This window comes from Equus przewalskii, chromosome 1 (assembly GCF_037783145.1).
Source record: "Equus przewalskii isolate Varuska chromosome 1, EquPr2, whole genome shotgun sequence".
In the NCBI taxonomy this organism is placed as follows: Eukaryota; Metazoa; Chordata; class Mammalia; order Perissodactyla; family Equidae; genus Equus; species Equus przewalskii.
In genome coordinates, this window is record NC_091831.1 from 76,165,100 (window position 1) to 76,184,721 (window position 19,622).

General features: G+C 48.5%; 1 protein-coding gene across 9 annotated transcripts in view; it reads left to right on the forward strand.

Annotated features, from left to right (window-relative positions):
* The window catches only part of GNG4 (G protein subunit gamma 4), a 70,570-nt gene that overhangs the window by 26,037 nt on the left and 24,911 nt on the right, over positions 1 to 19,622 (forward strand). For 5 of the 9 annotated variants that reach the window (XR_011524900.1, XM_070568504.1, XM_070568514.1 and 2 more), the window contains 2 exons: positions 10,926 to 11,036; positions 14,307 to 14,415. Coding sequence is in view for 8 of the 9 variants with exons in the window: in XM_070568504.1 (XP_070424605.1) it covers positions 14,317 to 14,415 (99 nt within the window). In the remaining variant the exon portion in view is untranslated. Of the gene's footprint in view, positions 1 to 5,423; positions 5,535 to 10,925; positions 11,037 to 11,586; positions 11,866 to 14,306; positions 14,416 to 19,622 lie in introns of those variants that run through there. The other 4 variants (XM_070568522.1, XM_070568531.1, XM_070568550.1 and 1 more) reach the window with 3 other exon arrangements.

Consider the following 19,622-nt stretch of genomic DNA (forward strand, 5'->3'; position numbering starts at 1 on the left):
CTTCAAATACCTCACGTATACACCATACTTTGGGCTTCCCCAAGTTTTGGTGACTCTTTAAGTGGCGTGTCCCCTGTGGGGACCTGGACGCCATGTTGAAGAGATGGTGCTCCTGTGGGGCAGGGGTCTTTTGCACCAAGGTAGACCTGCACCTACCCCTGTAGATCCCACCTGCTTGTGCTGCTACTGCTTGCGATAAGATAACTCCTGGATGCCAATAAACTGCTGTAAGAACGGCTCAAGGACTCCTCATGAGAGGCCTGGATGCCGTCCTGCTGCCACACTGGGGCTTCTGCCCTTGTCCTTCTGCGTAGATTGGTGTGTGTGTATAGCAGTCTCATGAGTCTGAATGTGCAGTCAATCTTTGGCGTCGGACTCGGCTAAAGCAGTTGGCTTTCATCTTATACCCAATGAGGAGCTAGATGAGTCTGCTTGGGCTGCCAAAACACAATTCCATAGACTGGCGGGCTTAAACATCAGACGTTTATTTCCTCACAGTTCTGGAGGCTTGAAGTCCAAGCCCAAAGTGTTGGCAGCGTTGGTTTCTGGTGATACCTCTCTTCCCGGTTTGTAGATGGCAGCCTTCTCAATGTGTCTTCACGTGCCCTTTCTTTCGTGTGTGGGGAGGTGAGGGGGGTAGATAGACGGAGAAGGAGAGAGAAAGATCTGGTGTCTCTTCTGCTTCTTATAATGACACCAGTCCTATTGGATGGGGACCTCACCCTTACAAACATTTAATCTTAACTGTCTCTTTAAAGGCCCTATTTCCAAATATAGTCCCATGGGGGGTTAGGACTTAATCATATGAGTTGAGGTGGGAGGTGGGGGGAGAATGACACAATTCAGTCCATAACAGGAGCCAACCCTTACATTTGCAAATACTTCACATGTTAACACCTTTTCACGTATGCTATCAATGCTCAAATAATCTCTTAGCATTTGAAACTGAGACCCAGAGGTTAGGTGATTTGCCCAAGTTTGCCTAGGAAGTTAGTGGTAGGTCAAGGCTCTCTGGCTGTTCTCAGACACGCTGAAAACAGGCTGAGGGCTTGGCAGCCAGCAGCTGGAACCAGCGCTCAGACCTTCAGAGGCTTAAGTTAGAGATAGACGTGCAACCAGCCAGCATCTCCCTCCTGACTTCCTGCTGGCACAGGGCGCTACGTATTTAAGAATCTCTGTGCCGTGGGTAACGTGTTTATCTCTTCTCTCTTGCAATGCCCCTGTGCTTTGACAGAGGCACGTGGCCAGGGTGAGAGGAAGAGGAATATAACAGTTGGGTAGGAATTTAAAACAGGAGCATTATGCTACCTTGAAAAAGGCTGTGGTAAGAAATCGAGGAAGTGGTCAAAGAATGGGGAAGACACACAAGAAAGACATAGGAACCAGCTTGAAGGGGCTCCCACTGCCAGATCTGGGACAACTTATAAATCAAAATACTGATAGTAATGGATTATAACCCATCCAGGGGGAATGGAGAGTCACGTTGGCAACTGAAACTCAAGTGGTTCAGAAAAAAATTCTCTGTACTGTACTTGCAAACTTTCTGTAAACTTGAGATTGTTACAAAATTTAAAAATCTTTAATGTTAAGACAGTTTTTAAAAAGTAAATGATGCCGACAAGCGTATGAAAAGATGCTCAACATCATTAGTCATTAGGCAAATATAAATGAAAACCACAATGAGGTCCCACTTCACACCCACTAGGATGGCTATAATCCTCCCCAAAAAAGAAAATAACAAATGTTGGTGAGAATGTGGAAGAATTGGAACTCTTGTGCACTGCTGGTGGGAATGTAAAATGGTTCACAACAGGTACTCAAACAAATCCAGGTGTATGCCCGTTCAAAGCAGCGCTATTCACAATGGCCAAAAGGTGGAAACGGCACAAATGTCCATCAAATGATGAGTGGATAAAAATGTGGTATATCCGCACAGTGGAATGTTATTCTACCATAAAAAGGAGTGGAGTGCTGATACGTACTCCAATGTGGCTGAACCCCAGAAATGTTGTGCTAAATGAAATAAGCCAAACAGCAAAGATCACGTATTGTATGATTCCATTTATGAAATATCCAAACAGGCAAATCCATAGAGAGAGAAAGCAGATGGCAGATTGCCGGGGGCTGTGGGGAGGGGGAAATGGAGAGAACTGCTTAATGGGTACGGAGTTTTAGATTGAAATGAAGAAAATACATTGGAAGTAGATACGGGTGATGTTTGCAACACATTGTGACTGTACTAAATGCCACTGATTGCTCACTTAAAATGGTTCATTTTATGTTATATGGATTTCACCTCAATAATGTTTTTTTTAATTCAAGCATTTCAATGTACATTTTGTATTAAAAAAAGGAAATAAGAGAAAATTCAGTTGCCAGCAGCAGGAGTCTTTAAAAACAGTATTTCCTGTAACTGGTCCCAGAGGACAGAACCAGCTCATCTTTGTTGTTCAGCTTGGTCTGTCTGCTGAGACTGCTGTTTCCCAGCAGGGCCCAGATGGGCCATGGCGTTTGAAGTCTGCATCAGAGTGGACCCCCCTGTGTATTGGGGGCTGGGGGTAGGGGCACTGGTCCCTGTGCAGGGCAGGAGAAACCATCCAGCAGAGAGGCAGTGTGTCCAGACTCGTGATAGCCACTGGTCTTGCTCTGCTCTGACTTTGGAGGCTGCACCCGAACCCTAGCCAGGTGACTGAGAACTGTGCTGATGGCATGAAGAGGGATCTGCTGGGAGGGGTGGGCGGACAAATTCTCATCAGTCAAAGCACGTGACCCACTAAATTTGTGCTGGCGTTTTTGACTGCATAGTGTGTGCTGTACAGTGTGTATAGTCTAGATAATTCACAGAATGGACCTCCCTGCATCATTTTCTCTGTAGATGGATGTTTCCCTGAGATTAGACTCCACATCTTACCCAACGGCAATGGCCGACAGCCTCCTTTAAGTCCACACTCTCCGTACAAACTAGCTAATGGTTTGCAGTCAGTGGTGACACAGTAGCTCATCTGTCACTTCTCCATTCTGCAAAATTTCACTTTATGCTAGCATTTGGTCTGTAAAGAATAATTTATTGGCTTTATTGGCACTAGAATCTTTTACTTCTACAAATCTGAAAATGCAGATCGAAGAGCAAAGAAATAGACCAGAAATGGGCGTGGGGTCTCCCTCCTCTGCCCAGCCCTGCCACACTGGTTTGAGCTGAGGCTCTCGCCTGGCCCAGCCTTCAGATTCATGCCGCGTTTCCCCAGGAGCCTTTTCATGACTGAGACTGCCACTGCCCCCTGCAAGTCGTGAGTTGCAATCTCCATCTTCAGCCCACTTGTTTCTGAACTCCATCCCTATCAGTCCACCTGTCTGCTGGGCACGTTCTTTTCAATATCCTAAAGGCACCCTAAGTTGAGCCTGCCCACATCCCTGCAAACCCCCCTTTCTCTTTTCCTAAGTGTCTTCCTGGCAGTCAGCCTGGGCGCCTTTCTTCCCCTCGTCCCCCAACACTTTTCCATCAGCCCCTCCTCCACCTCCCTGCCAGGGCGTCAGTGGACGCAGTGAATCTCTCCTCTGGACTCACGGAGCTCCCTAACTGGTCTAGTTGCTTATCTTGTTCACCTCTGATCCATTCTCCACACTAGGTTGAAATGATCTTTCTAAAATGTAAAAGCAATCTTACCGCTTCTTTGCTTAAGTATCCCTCGGTTGATTACAGCTGCCTCCTTGATATAGTCCCACCCCCTTAGCATGGCAGTTGAGACCCTCCCTGATCTGCCCCTGCCCTCCTGGGCTCCAAGAATAAAGAACTATGCAGAGTTTTCTGAGTGTGCCAGGCTTGTTCACTGTTTCTCTGCCTTTGCACATGCTCTTCCCTCCGCCTGGAACTCCCTTTCTGTACCTCACAATGCCTGGTGGGCTCCTATCTATCTTCCCAGGCTCAGATTAAGTATGAAGCCCTCCCCAATCTTCTCCTTACCCCCTAACCCTAAGAAAATTTGGTCATCTCCTCCTTTTTGGCCCTCTACCCCTTACAGACTTCTGCCGTAGCACCTTGAATTGATCCTTGCACGTGCTGCTGTTAGCTTTGTCTCCCACAGTAAATACAGGGCGGATCATGTTTGAATCACTTCCTCATTCCTTCAGGACAACGCGTGATACGGTGAGGGTTGAATAAATGATTGATTGATTCTGGTTTCTCGTCGCATTTCTCTATTAATTAGGTGCTTAATGAGTTTGGAAAAATAACTGGCTGGACCTTAGTTGTCTCATTTGTAAAATAGGAAATTGAGGTGGGTATAGGTTATTAATTTTGTGGTATGGCCTGCTTCTCAGTCCATGTTCCGGTCACGCTAAGGTGAATTTCTCTCACACAACCATGAAACACCACACCATTCTCAGAGAGGTGTTTCTTGTGGGTCTGGCAAAGAGCAAAGAATGTGTGATTCTCTGTAGAGATGAGCACAGACTTATAGTCACAACCTTAGGGTCCTTGTGATACTGGGTTGAATAGTGTCCTCCACCCCCAATTCCTACCTACATGGGACTCCAGAATGTGATGTGGCTGTCTGGAATAGGGTCTTTGAAGATGAAATTAGTCAAGGTGAGGTCATACTGCATTAGGGCAGGCCTTAAACCCAGTGGTTGGTGTCCTTGTGAGAAGAGGCGAGGACACAGAGAGACGCAGAGAAGACCGTGATGTGGAGGTGGAGGCAGAGATTGGAGTGATGCTTCTACAAGCCAAGGAACGCCAAAGATTGCTGGAAGCTTCCAGATGCTAGGAAAAGGTGAGGAAGGATCCTCCCCTAATGCCTTCAAAAGGAACACACCCTGCTGACGTCTTGATTTCCAACTGGTAGCCTCTAGAACTGCAAGAATAACAATATCAGGCCTTAAGCCACCAAGTTTCTGGTGATTTATGTGGCAGCTCTAGGAGACCAATGCCCCGGCCCAGCCACACAGTCTCTCAACCACCTTTTCCCCCTCGTGCGGTGATCTGCCCACTTCAGTAGAGTTGCCATGAAACAAATGAAAAGTATCTCATTATGTACCACCAGGTCCCACACACGTGGATTTCTGTTCTCCACTGTACTCACACTGGTCAGCATCGTGGTCCAGTGTGAGTAGCTTGACTATCCAACCCAGCAGGCGGAAAAAGAGTTAACTTCATACTCTGTGAGGGCTGATGTAAGAGCAACAAAACACTATTAGACTTTTTAATGCTCGTTCCTGTCCATTAAGATTTTTGGACTCTATCAGCAAGGCCAAAGAAATAATTAGGGAGTGTCTGGGGCGGCCACCTAGATGAGAGCATGGGAGGTCTGAAGGGTCACACAGAAGATGGATCTGTTGTTGATTCTGCCCTAACTTGTCAAACACCCTTACATATAACAGTTGGTCTGCCAATCTTCTCCGATTTTTTTTTCTTTTTTACCTTAATAGGGGCCAGATCAGAGGAGCAGTCTCCTGGTGACTGGTGGCCAGCACGCTCCAGTGTCCTTCAGACCCAGTGTGCTTTTCCTGGGAATCCGTCATCTCCTCAGTCTATTACCGTGCGTGCCAAACTCAAAGCTCCTTATCTCTGTGCTTGTTTAGCATCTGTGTGAGTAGATGTTATTAGATCAGGCAGATGCTATCAGGCAGTCAAGATGTAAATTGAGTGAGTGAGGCCCAGCTTATAAAGTGTATCAAACTTGACTATCACAGTATTTAATTTACAAAGTGGTTCAAGCAGAAGTGGGGATGGCCGTGCCCCTGCCAAGGGGACCCTGTTCCCACTGCAGACACAGAGGCCCAGTTGTCTGGTTTGACTGCACCTGATTCTCTGCCATTCCCCTCAGGGGTTGGGACATTCAACTTCATCCTGGAATGACTGTGAGAAAGAGCAAAATTTGTCATGTGAGGCTAAAATACCGCTTTATGCTTCCGTATGCACATATAGAAAGTCTGCCCTTTGCTGTGTCACTGTGCCCAGTGGTTGTGACTTTTCAGGTGAATTAGGATCTCCCTCCCTTTTAGATCTCTTGTTTGAAGCTAATGTGACCTCCATTACTGGGGGGACACCCCAAAATGTCAACTCAATGTGTGAACTCTTTGTGATAATTCAGAACCAATTTATCTTAAAGCTGGGGAAGAAGGATCTCAAATAAATGATTGCTCTGAACGCTGGGAGAACTTCTCGACTTTTGTGCCAAAAGCAGTGCCATCTTGTGGGCCAAGCATGGAACAGGATGTTAGGGTGACAACAGCAACTTCCTTACACTTCTACTTGTAGCCCCCTTAACCTGTGGGGATTGGACCAGAGAGCAAATCTATGTGATAGACACCACGTGGTACTGGAAATAGTGACTCAGTAATAATCCAGGATTATGTGTCGGGCTGTCTCTCCAGTGAGCTGATTCTTCCCTGGTGACATGTGGGGCCTCGCAGGCCCACCCCACCAGTCTGTGCCCAGAAATGTTAAACCCTAGAAGTGCACACAGCTTCACAAGGTGGAATCCTTGCTATAATTGATGCCTCATTGTGTTTGGTTTTTCCAAATAGAATTTCTTAAATTAGTACTTTCGTCTCAAGATTTGAAAGTATTTTCAAGTCAATAGGGTTTCCATAGCACCATATACGGACCTCTGTTGAAATACTATATTGGTTAGGGAGATGCCAAGCTGCTGTGACAAAGACCCAGAAATACAGTGATGTAAAGAGCGTAGAAATGTCTCTCTCACCTGTGAGCCCAGAGGTGACAGCCCGGGTTGACAGGGCAGCTCAGCTCTAAGTAGGTTTGCAGAAACACAGGCTCCTTACACTTTGTTTCTCTCTCCTCCCCTAGGACTGCGGGTCTCAGTCCTTCCTGAGCATCGGAATCACCTGAAGGGCTTGTTAAACCACTTCCCACTCCCAAAGTCCCCATTCAATGGGCCTGAGTGGGGCCCGAGAATTTGCGTTTCTGACAAGCTCCCAGGTGATGCTGATGCTGCTGGTCCAGAGGCCACACTTAGAGAACCCGTGCCCAGGGCCCTGTATTTGCCTGCCCTTGTTGAAATTAAGTCGCAGACATGTCCACATTCCATATTATGGGATGGAGAAAGAGCGTGGAGGAGCACACAAATAGTGTTTTGAGGCCTAGGCCAGGAAGTGGCACTCATCATTTTCACTCAGTTTCCATTGGTAAGAAATTAGTCACAAGGCCACACCTAGCTGCAAGGGATGCTGGAGAAAGTGTAGCTTGTTGGCCCCCTGCCCTGCCATGATTATATTATTATGAGAAAAGAGGAGAGTGGATTCTGCGGGACAACCAGCCCCTGTACGCCTGTTACACTCTGTCCATTACTTATGTATTCATCTTCTCGCCTCAGAACCTGACCTCTATGAGGGCAGGCAAGTCTCATTCCTCCTCTGGCCTCAGAACCTCTCAGGGAAACCAGCATAGATGCTTCAGTCCAGGTCAAGTTGTTTAGTTATATGCCCACTTAGAACTGCGTGCTTCTGTTCGTAAGAGTACGTTCATCAGCAGATTATTCAAACATTGTGTGACACCCCCCACCAGACTGTCAGCTCCATGAGAGCAGAGACCATGATTCTTGTTCCCAAAGGCCCAGCACTGTGCTGTCAGCAAATATGTGTGACTTCAGGTCATGATACTTCACAACCGGGAGCTGAATTCGCTCCATCTAAGAATTGCAACACACAGCAGCCATGGATAATTAACCTCACTGCTCTGAAGCCCTGGTCTGTTCTTCATACATACCCACATCATGTTTGTATGGACATGGGCTACGTTGGCACTGGGGACACAGGCAGCATGCCTCTGCCCTCAAGGGGCTCCTGGTCAGCTAGTGGCCACGTGGTGGGTCTTCCCAGGCCCTCACAGTGAGACCACAGCATTTTGTTTAGAGATGAGGACATTCTTCTCTTTAGGAAAAAAAAAGCTTTTGCAAACATCATGGTAAAATTTAGTGCTATTAAAAAGCAGTATTTTCCAGCAACGAGACCAAGGAAGCTGGTTAGGAGCTAAGTTCCTGCCGGAAGCAACAACTTGTCTTACTTTGGAAACAGTGACAATCCTGGGAAGCTGTCAAAAGCACTTCCTGGGGGCCCCGGGCAGAGTGGGGGGTTGACTTATGAAATATCCTCCGAGCCTTGGATGGAAGATGCTATGCAAATGCCAAATGGACAAGGAGAAATTGATATGGCCTTTTCCTGATGTACAGTCTCTCAAAGAGCTACCAGAATGAATTAAATCATGTAAAAGAGGAGCCCAAAAGCTGGATGGGACTGGGAACAACACTGAGGGTCAGGAGAACAGCGACCCTCCCTCTCCCACCTCTCCTGCTGCCCTGGTGTCTTCGGTAGAGTCTCTTAGTCTCGGGCTCAGAGTCCTGCATACAGCGGCACTGGGTTCCCCTGGTCCAGCACAGAGCTTGTCCAGCTCTAACATACACACGAATCATTTGGGTTAAAATGCAGATTTGATTCAGGAAGTCTGGGTGGGGCCTGAGACTGCATGTGGAACAAGCTCACAGGGCTGCTGGAGCTGCTCTGCTCCCCAGGCGCCACCGGGATCTGTTGAGTGAGAGTCAGATCTGGGTGAGTTACATGCACAACAGATTTGGGAAGTTTAAACATCCACGACGTCTGAGCCCTCTTCCAGAGAGTGTGTCTTAAGTGGTCTAGGGTGTGATCTGGGCATCTCATCTTTGAAAGCCCCGGGTGATTCAGATGCACAGCAAAGCCTGAGAACCACTGGACTTGAGCAGTGGTGCAAAAGCTTGGGATGTCAGAGTGCCCTGGAGAGCTATGAGATAACCCAGAGGCCCCGGGGCATTGATGTGGGACGGAGCCAGGTCTTGGTGATGTTAAATTCCCAGGTGATTCTATACCAGCCAAGGTGTGGGAACCAGTGACAGAGGTGGGCCTGGCCACAGTGGGCTGAGGGCAGCAGGTGCGTGGAGATCCGTGCACAGGTGCACTGCCAGTATCCATCCCCTCAGCCCCCAAAAACAAAACCCGGGGCATTCCTGGATGAATCATTTTGAGAAATGCAGGGTTACGTAAACAGGACTCCTCAGGATCTTTAATGTGCTGGTGTGCACCGTGGCCCTCCAAACAAGGAGGAAAATAATGGCCCTTCTCAAACTCCTGTGACCAGGGAACGCTTTTCCTGGGAGCTGGTCAGGGGAATTTGTTGCACAGAGTCTTAGACCTCTTTCTGAGACAGGATGTGTATATGTACAAAAAGTCTAGTCTACTTAAAGCAAATGTCAACACCCCCTCTATTTTTCTGGTGCTCTCCCAGCTTTCCTCATGTCATTTGCAGCATTGATTGTAGGCATTTGCTGGGAGCTGTGATGTGGATGCCCTCAGAGGAACGGCTGCCTTTCTTTTAAGAGTGAAGATAGTGAGAGTAGAGAACATTCTCGTGGGCACATGTGACTTTAGAACAAAGATTAGAAAACTAAGCAAAGGTCGGGGCCTGAAGAGGGATTTGCGTGGGTCTGGATGTTTCGGCAAGTGGGGGCGGCACTGGAGGTGAGGGAGGAGTTCCGGAGCTGTCTTGTTGGGCCCCCTGCCCCCGAGGATTTTGTGTCTGTCCAGAAAGATGGGCAGCGAAGACTCCCGGAGCCGGACTTTAGTCACCTTCCCAGTGGGCAGTGTTTAGGTTCTGCCCATGCAGGACAGTCCTTGCCCCCTTCAGCAGCTTCTTCTCTAGGAGTTGTCTGTCTGTCTCTCTCCCTTTGAAGATGGTGGGGGGCCCTCTGCACCCTCCTCAGCTCCAGTTAGGACCCCTCCGGCCCCCTAAAGTTGGCTAAGACCAACCAGCAGTCGAGATCCCATGCCATTTGAAAAACCAGTGACTTGAAAACAGAAATAAATGGTTTTTAAGAGCAATATTAACAAAGTGAAAAGAAATGAGTGAATAGATGAAAAAAAGTTCTCTAATAGCAGAGGGATGAGAAAAAAAATAGGGAAGGAGATTAGGGTAAAACTACATAAAAGCCTGTCAACTTTTGGGGGATGGGAAGCGTTCAGATGCACCAAATTACTGTGACGGGAAGGAACCATCACATCCGAAACAGCAGGCACGTAGTGTTTGTGAAAATGCATGACGGGCTGAGAAAAACGCACGAGGCACCACTTCAAACGTTCTCTCCCGAAGTTCAAGCCAAAACGAATTTGGATTCCCCTCTAGCTGGGGAGCAAACCGGACTGTCAACTGGTCCCTGGCTGGCTTTTGTTTTTGCTCCAAGTTCATTGGGATCCTGGGAGGTGGCCACTGTAGGACCGGCCGCTCGGAGCATCTTAGGGAATGGGCCCTTTCTCCCGGAGTCAGCCTTCCCGGAGGGAGCCGATGGGGCTCTTTGTCTCTCGAGGGAGAGTCCCCAGCTTTAAAGAGATCTTTAAAGTCATCGGGTCGAGTCTGTTCTGTGCTAAATGTCGTTTGATGGGAATCAGGTTATTTCTAATACGTGTGAGACTAGTAGGCATCAATGTGTTAACTGTAGATATCTCTGAGGAGACGTGTTATAATCAGTCTTTGTTTTCTTTGCTGTAATTTTCTCTATCTTCACATTTTCCTATAGTGGATATATCTTTTTATAATGACCTTTTATGGTCTTCTGTGAGAAAGAACATCTGAACTGTTTCTGTTGGGCAGGGGTCTGGCTGGAGCCGGGATGGCTAGTGCGGGGGGGGGGGGGGGGGCGAGGCACGCAGGTTGTGGGGGAGGCCCAGGGCGGGCTGTGGCCTCAAGATGTCCCCTTGCTGCTCTGTGTCAGACTAGGGGCTTTTGCTGCCCTTGGCTCACCCTCTCCCCTCTGGTCTGACACGAGGGTTCCCAGGCTCACAGAGACAGCTGGAGCACATTAGGAAGGCCCTGTGGGAGCTGGGATGGTTTGGGGACACCTGGCTTCTGCTGCATCATCACCTATCTCTGGTTGTGCTTTCAGGTGACCCTCGAAGCAGGAGCCCTGCATCGGCCTCTCCTCTGAAGACTGTCGACTGCTGCTGCCGCCAGCCTGTCCCCTTCCCAGGCCTGTCCCTGTGCTGCCTCTTAGCAGGTGAGGAAGTGACGTGTCCTGTCCAGGAGTGTCTTGGTCAGCAGTGCATGTGTGGGCCTGGAGGGAGGCAGGGCTGTCCACATCCTTGACGTGGGGCCAGGTCCTCACACCATCACTTTCTTCTTCTAGCAATTGTCACTGTCCTGTCCCCCTCTCCCACTCTCCATAGCAGATACAGGGCCCTTATGAAGTCTGTTTTACAAATTACCCACCACCTCACATTATCCCCCAGGTGAGTGGATATGCCCCCCTTCTGGGGGAGCGGGGAAGGAGAACCCAGCCATCTCCATGGGTTGTTGGGTCTTGGCTGGGAAACCAAGCTGTGTCCTCCCCGTTAGGAAAACAGATGTGATTCAGGCAAGCATCTTTGTTCAGCAACTCACTGTGGCAAAGGGGGGTGGGTCACAACACCCCACCCCACTCCCACCCTGCAGTCTGAGCTGGTTGGTCCCTTCAGGCCAGGGGCCTGTGCTCGCTGGCAAGAGCTGTCTTTCAGGCATTTTCCAGGGAGACAGACTGCAGCTCTGTGCCAACCGATCCTTATCCACAGCTCGTGGAGATGTCACGTTAGGGAGGATGGCAGAAAACACACGATGATATCCACTCGTCCAGAAATTCTAACCTCTGTCTGCTGAGTCAAATCAGATCAGCAACCCTGGGGATTGAACCACCTGGCGCTGCCCCACCCCCAGCTCTGAGCTGAGTTACGCACCACAAGATGCAGCCCATCAGAACCTCCCTCTGAAGCCTGTCTGTGAGTGCATTCCTGTATGCTCGAGGAGAAAGCTGTCTGACCATGGCGGTGACAGAGCCCGTCCCCTGAGCAGTGGTATTATTTTCTCTTCTACCTTGTCTTCTAAAAAGCCAAGAGTCAGGGCCAGCCCGGTGGCATAGTGGTTAAGTTTCCACGCTCTGCTTCAGTGGCCTGGAGTTCTCAAGTTCAGATCCTGGGCATGGACCTACACACTGCTCATCAAGCCATGCTGTAGCAGTGTCCTACATACAAAATATAGGATGATTGGCATAGATGTTAGCTCAGTGACAATCTTCCTCAAGCAAAAAGAGGCAGATTGGCAATAGATGTTAGCTCAGGGCCCATCTTCCCACCAAGAAAAAAAAAAAGGCCAAGAGTCAAGTTAGAGGTGGACCAGTAGGCAGTATGCATGTTTAGCTTCATTCCATCTCTGCTTAGTCTCTACTTCCTTTCTTCTTCTTGAGTCAAGGTGGGGTAGACATACACACACGTATAGGGAGACAGACACTCATCAGTTCACATAGAAGTATGGTGTCTGGATAGTCTTGAAAAGGCACAATGTTATTCAGATAGAACCTAAGAGGAGCCCGGTCAGGTGCAGGAGGGAGGACCTCAGAAACCTTCCCATGGGGTCAGATCTTTAAAAGACTCAATTGTCTTTAGCTCCAGTTGGCAAAAACCATTTCCTTCTCCTGGGTTATGTTGCCTACCACAGAGGGTGGCCCCTCCCTGCCATCTCACTCCCAAGTCAGGCAAGGTTAGGATCACTCGAGGAGTGAGCCTGTCCTGGGAGAGCAGCATAGACCAAGTGTATGGGATAAAGTCCTACTGCTGCCCCAAAGGTGCCCCGAGGCTGAGGAAGGGGGACAAGTGGGGAGCAGCCCTGGGGAAATGCTTCCCTCCACTTCCACTAGAGAGCTCTGCAAAGCAAGTTATTTAACCTCCCTGAATATATTTCCATATTTGAAAAATAAGAGGATTGGACTTGAACCTCTAGGCTCCCTTCCTATATTAACATTCGGTGATTCAGAGCTTTGCTACTCAAAGTGTGGTCCACAGACCAGCAGCTTGGGAGCCTGTTGGACATGCAGAATCTTGGACCATACACAACCCACTCAATCAAAATCTGCATTTTATCAAGATCCCCAGGTATTCACTTGCTCATTAAATTTTTTAAAGCACTGATTTCGAGAATCCCAAAGGTCCATGGAACACCTTGCAAGGTAAGGACACACACCTGTTAAACTCTGATTTAGGTGGCTGGTCCATGTCTTATAACAAGGAAATTTTTATTTATTTATTTGTGAGGAAGTTTGTCACTGAGCTAACATCTGTGCCAGTCTTCTTCTATTTTATGTGGGACACTGCCACAGTGTGGCTTGATGAGTGGTGCTCAGTCTGCGCCTGAGTTCTGAACCTGTGAACCCCGGGCTGCCGAAGTGGAGAGTGCAAACTTAACCACTACGCCACCAGCCAGCCCCTGAAACTTTTATTTTTTCAAAAATTGCCTGTGGACAAATGAAGCTGCCATCATGCTTCATCTGGGCCAGAGAGTCAGTACATGCATGAAAAAATTCCCAAAGAGTGGCCTGCACACCAAGATACCAGGGGAGCCTCTTCACCCCTCCCTGTGCATCATTGGAAGCCACCGTCACCTGTGCGACCATGCCCGGCTGTCAGGCGTGAATGACTAGGCCTCATCAGAGTAGTGTCTCATTAGAGGGGGGGCTGGAATCTACAGCATATGCTTTCCTGTGGGACAGTTAGCGTTACAGTGGTCTTTTCCTAGTCATGTGGCATCATTACATGTGCAGTCAGGGAGAATTTCATCCTCCTCCTAGAAAAACAAATTTATCCCCAGGATAGGGGTGTTTGTGTGTATTATTATTTAAAAACATACTCCCAACATAAAGCCTACAAACTTTTTAGAAGGACAGCCAAGTGAAATTAGTAATAAAAGAATTTTTTCCTGGGAAACGTGTGCCCCGAGCTGTAGATTGCTAGGGAAGCCGTATGAGAGTGGAGAGAGTCCTTAGCTAGGCTTCAAAGCTTTGAGCTGGGGTTCTAGAACCACAAATTTTGGCTGTGGAACCTTTGGCTATTGGCTTAATTTCTCTGAGTTCTGTTCTATCTGTACTTGCTAAACAAAACTTACTATGTTTTGCCAACTTAATGGGCTACCGGAGGAATGAATGAACAAATGTGTATGGAATGATTTAATTGCTAACAAAGCACCATACACATGTCGAGGTATTGCTTATGGTCGTGGGGATGGTAAAGTACTCTGGGACCATCTGTTACCTTCTACTCCCTCTCCCCGGGCTGAGGAATTCTTTCCAGTCACTTCCATCACTAGGAAAGCATTCCTTTCTCTCATCCCAGGAGGGTTTGCTCCCGCGTGCCCTTGGGCTGGGACGGAGAAGCTGTAGGCGGTGGAAGAAGGGAGAAAGCCGAGGAGGGCTCTGCCTTCCTTCAGAAAAGCAGAGCTGGCAGCCCTTTCCCTTTGGCTGTTTCAGGGGCAGCAGAATGAAAGAGGGCATGTCCAACAACAGCACCACTAGCATCTCCCAAGCCAGGAAGGCTGTGGAGCAGCTGAAGATGGAAGCCTGTATGGACAGAGTGAAGGTAAGCACGCACAAGCCAATCTCCCCTTCAAAACCCAGCTCAGAACGTTCCTTCCATTTCCAAAGCAGCCTTGGGAGAGTTAATACGTCACCCAGCAGAGCATCCAGCCAACCTTGGCAGCTGTAACATTTACAAATGAATGTTTGCTTCAGAGTCCCGAGTGTGCCTAAGGATTCAAATGATGCAAAATACACAGTGTGCATGAATTCCGTGAGGGGTCTCCAAAAATAGACTCATATTCATCTCAGCCTTATTTAGCTCAGTTGTCATGCCAATAAGCGAGAAAGAGTTTAACAATGAGATCAATCATAGCTTTTCTGCCTGATCCAATGACTTTGAGGTTAGACAACATAGGATATTTTGACAGGGGTGCTATTGGGAGTGAAGCATTGAACCATGCGCCGTGTTTGTCAAATGTTCCCTTGGGGAAAGTGAAGAAGGTACCAGCCACCTCCCACAGTGTTCATTTCACTGATAAGCGTAGATCTCTTCATGCTGGGAGAGCTGAAGCAAGATGAAGCCACCTATTCTCCAGATGCCACCTTACAAGTGAGCAGGAGGCCAGGCAAAGCGTGTGGCTCTGAAATGCAGTCTGGGTTCACTGACCATAATAGAGCTGGAACCCCATCAGGAATCTGACACCAGGAAACTCAAGTCCAGTGTATCTGTGGTCTTTGGGGACACAAAGCCAGGGATCCACCCAGGCACCTGGGATTCAAAAGAGACAGAATCCATGGGGCAATGGGAGACTCCTAAAGCCTTCTGTTGGCGGAGCAAGCAGTCCATCCTTGAGGCTCCCATCACTGAGACCTCTCCTCATGCTAGAGTCATGGCCAGATGGCACCAGCCTCTGCCTCCATAACGATAGTTATCCCCTTCCCCTGGGGCTGTAGGTCATGCACTTTGCGAGGAGGCAGTAAACATGCACAGAAAGTGACATGACAGTATGTGAAGCAAGGAAGGAGTACGGTACACTACAAAGTGGTATAAGTGGACCAGTATTTCTCGAGCATCTACATCTTGCACATACTGAACCAACTACAGACCTTGATCTCTAGACTAGAGGAGGAAGCAGGAAACCCAACAATTCTAAAACAGGGCGAGCCCCAGTAGTATAGAAAAGGATTTAAGAATGAGTGCTGCAGACGTTCAGTGCTCCGGTGGTTCAGAGACAGGGCCCACGTCTGCTAGGGGATGAGGACTGTGGTGAGACCCACTCTTTTGATGACCATCCCTGAGCACCCACTCTGCACTAGGCGTGGTTCTGGGATATAAACGTGGACAGAATGCTCCTCTCCATATCACTCAGAGAAGGCTTCTGGGAGCTGGGAGCTGGTTCTGAGGTGATTGATATTGGAGGGGAAGGCAAGGCTGGTGTGAGCTCATGGCTCACATTGGGCAGTGGAACCTGACAGAAGAGCTGCCGGTTGTGCTGGGAAGGCAGCTTTAGGGGGTGCTGTGTACACAGGTACAGATCATAAAAATGAGTGGGCGTGAAGCCTAGACCATGAGGTGAACTGTCAACAATAGGTAAAGATGTCAGAGGCCAGGAGGCAGGTGAAGCTGCTGAAGTAATGGGGAAAGGCAGAGAGGGGAAGCAAGCGGGTGTGGTATGGAGCAGAGAGCAAAGGTGGGATGGGAGAGGCAAATGCACCAAGAAATTTGGCAGAACTTAGAGGGTAAATGTGGGAGACACTAGGGAGAAAGGAGTTAGAACCCAAGTTTTAAGCTCCACAGCCAGGGAACTGGAAAGACAGTGGGCACTAGTTTTGGCAATAGGAGAGTTCCCATGCTGGTGAATTCTACTTTGGCAAGGAAGATAAATTCTGTAATAACAGATCCTCACCTATGATAGTCACCACCCTAGGAGTCATTGTGGGGACCTGCTGTCCCCATGGATGAAGGGCTCTTCAAGAGTCAGTAAGGGCACATGCACAGTCTCTGAAAGGAGGAGAAGTCGTAAGCCAACTCAAAGCCAAGTTCATTACTCAGATGGTATTCAGAGGGGTGGGCGGTCCTGTTCCTGTGGTGACTGTTAGGGAAATGTGGCTCCTTGATCCCAGGGCAGGGCCTCCTGGAGGCATCTTCAGATGCTGTGGTAATTCCATGGAGCAGGCCAGTGACAGCACCGTCAGGTTTCGTGCAGAGCTGGCAGAGTTTTGTCATTAAAGATGATCCCGGGTGCCTTTGGGGAGAGGTGGCCCTGAGGAGCTGCGTCCTTGCAGTAGCTGCAGTCACACAGGTTTGGTTTTGTTTTTTTCTAGCTCACACAACTTTGAACATTTATTTATGTTTTAAAAATTGCGGTAAAATACATATAACATATAAGTTGCCATTATAACCATTTTTAAATGTACAATTCCGTAGCATTAAGTACAATCAAAATGCTGTGCAGCCATCACCACCACCCTTCTCCAGAACTTTTTCATTATCTCAAACAGAAACTCTACCCGTTAAATGCTAACTCCTCATTCCCCCTTCCCCAGCCCCTGGTAATCTCTATTCTACTTTCTCTCTCTGTGAATTTGACTATTCTAGTAACCTCATCCATATAAGTGGAATCACAGAATATTTGTCCTTTTGCATGTGGCTTATTTCACTTAACATATGTCTTCAAGGTTCACCCACATTGCAGCATGTGTCAGAATTTCATTCCTTTTATGACCGAGTAATATTCCATTCTATGTATGCACCTTTTATTTATCCATTCATCTGTTGATGGACATTTGGGTTGTTTCTGCCTTTTGGCTATTGTGAATAAGGCGCTGTGAACTTTGGCTTGCAAGAGTTTTGAGCCTCTGCTTTCAATTCTTTGGAGTATATACCCAGAAGTGGGATCACTGGATCGGATGGTAATTCTATGTTCAACTTTTTGAGGAAGCACCACACTGTTTTCCATAGCAGCTGCCACAATTTACATTCCCCCCCAGCAATGCACAAGGGTTCCAGTTTCTCCACATCCTTGCGAATACCTATTTTCCTTTTTTTTTTTTTTTAATAACCATCCTAATGGATGTAAAGCTCACACATGGTTTTAAGCACTAGACACCCCTTGCTTTAGGGCACAGTGGGGCTGTGGGAGAAAAATCTACTTGATTCAACTCTTGGCAAAAAAAAGGTATGTATTGATGTCAATTAGCCAGACAATAAAACAGAATGTGGAAAGAAAGGGAAGCCATCAAAGACACTCCAAATTGATCTTGTTAAGGGCCTTGAGGAGGGAGGAAAGAGGAAGAGTCACCAAGGAGAGGAAGTGGCCTTTCTAGAGGGGTGAGAAGTCACTTCAGGAGAGGAAGAAGGAGAAAGGGACCCTGGACAGTAGGTGACAGAGGGATGCCACACGGAAGAAGAGGAGCAGCTCATAGAGTTCACTGATCTCATACAAACTGTGAAGAGAATGCCAGGTCCACATGAGGGGCAAGAGGACAGAATGCGGAAAAGGAGAGTGTGCAATGCCTTCCACTGGGCCCCAGAGACACGGAAGAACAAGATGGAGGGAAACAGCTGGAGGTTCCATGGAAGAAATAATTGCAATTACGAGTCCCACAGAGCTGGCTCCCAGGTGGAAACAGGACAGATGGGGACCCAGTGGACAGCCCAGGCTAGGGCAGGTATCAGGCAAGAAACCAGAAAGGAGCCCCGTGGCCAGCATGGTATGCAGCCCCCTGCAAGCCCGCCCCTGGGCTCTGTAGTTTACCATGCTTGGAAGAGTATCTAGCGGGGAAGGAAGGAAGAAAGGATGGCATTTGCAGCTTATGAGAATAAAGGGTAAGTCTGTTAAGGGGGAGAGAAGGGGAAAAATAACCACATTAAGCAGCTGTTTGGGTTGACAAGGTAAAAAAAGTAAAAGTGTGAACTCAGAGAGGTTTGGGCATGGAAGAAAAATGTTGCCGAAATACCCATCATCTTGAGATCCTGTGTGTCCCCCCAAAACATCATCTGCACAAAATCACTAGTGCCAGTGTAGCCTTTGCTCCAGATTTTGTCAGGGATAGAGAAGGGAGGCCTTCCGCCGCATGGCCTGCAGCCAGACCTCACGCCCACACAGCTGGGGGCACAGACCCTCCCCCACACAGCCTCGGCACCCTTCTTGCCCCCTCCCTGCCTTCATTCAGTTAATGTTTGCCAAGTACCTTCCCCCTCAGCCTTCTCCCCAAATTACTGCCCACCCTCTCCCCCAGCAGCCATGCAGCTCTTCTCCATCCTGCCCAGAAGCTCATGGCATTTCCCAACAAACATGGGGGTTCCTCTTTGAGAACCACGTCAGCTGCTAAAACGAATGCAGATGTTCTCCGCGTATCAGAAGCACAAAGAAGATGCAACATAGGACCTGTATGGCCTCCCAAAAAGCAAAACTCCCAGGAAATTATACTTAGGATCCTAAAGGAGAAGTAAAGAGCACATAAAAGATGACTATTTTGGAAACTATTTTGGTCCTCAGGGAAAGAATGCCATCACAGCCTTACTCTTTTTCTCACCCATTAGAGGCTCAAACAATATAAAATTCTATCAGGAAAGTACATATATGACATTGATCACCAAATAGGCAAAATTTGTTGAGCAATTATGGCAGATAGGAGCTGAGCAAAGTATAAGAGGCTTGAGTAGAGAAGATGGGCTCCAGAGCCGGCATGTGCAGGCTTAGGGAAGAGTTCCGTGGCAGAGACGGCGTCATCCCATTGGGGAGTCACAGAGGTCTTGAGTGGCCAGGACACAGGCACTCAGGAGTGCTTCCGGGGGCTGCCTCTCCATTTGCCACCCCTTAGGGTACCCCTGTCCCCCTGCCCCAAAGGAAAAAGAATCACTGACATTGGGCCAATCCCATGGGCTGTGAGCTGTGGAGACGGATGGACAACCTTGAGCAAACCAATAACTCTTGGCCAGAGACCAGGAAACAGCTGACAGAGTCACCAAAGAAAACCGGCCAAGGGGGCCGGCCTGGTGGTGCAGCGTTTGAGTGCGCACATTCTGCTTCTGCAGCCCAGGGTTTGCCGGTTAGGGTCCCGGGTGCGGACATGGTGCCGCTTGGCAAGCCACGCTGTGGCAGGCATCCCACATATAAAGTAGAGGAAGATGGGCACGGATGTGAGCTCAGGGCCAGCCTTCGTCTGCAAAAAGAGGAGACTTGGCGGCACATGTTAGCTCAGGGCTAATCTTGCTCAAAAAAAAAAAAGGAAAAGAAAACCGGCCAAGCACCATTATACTCA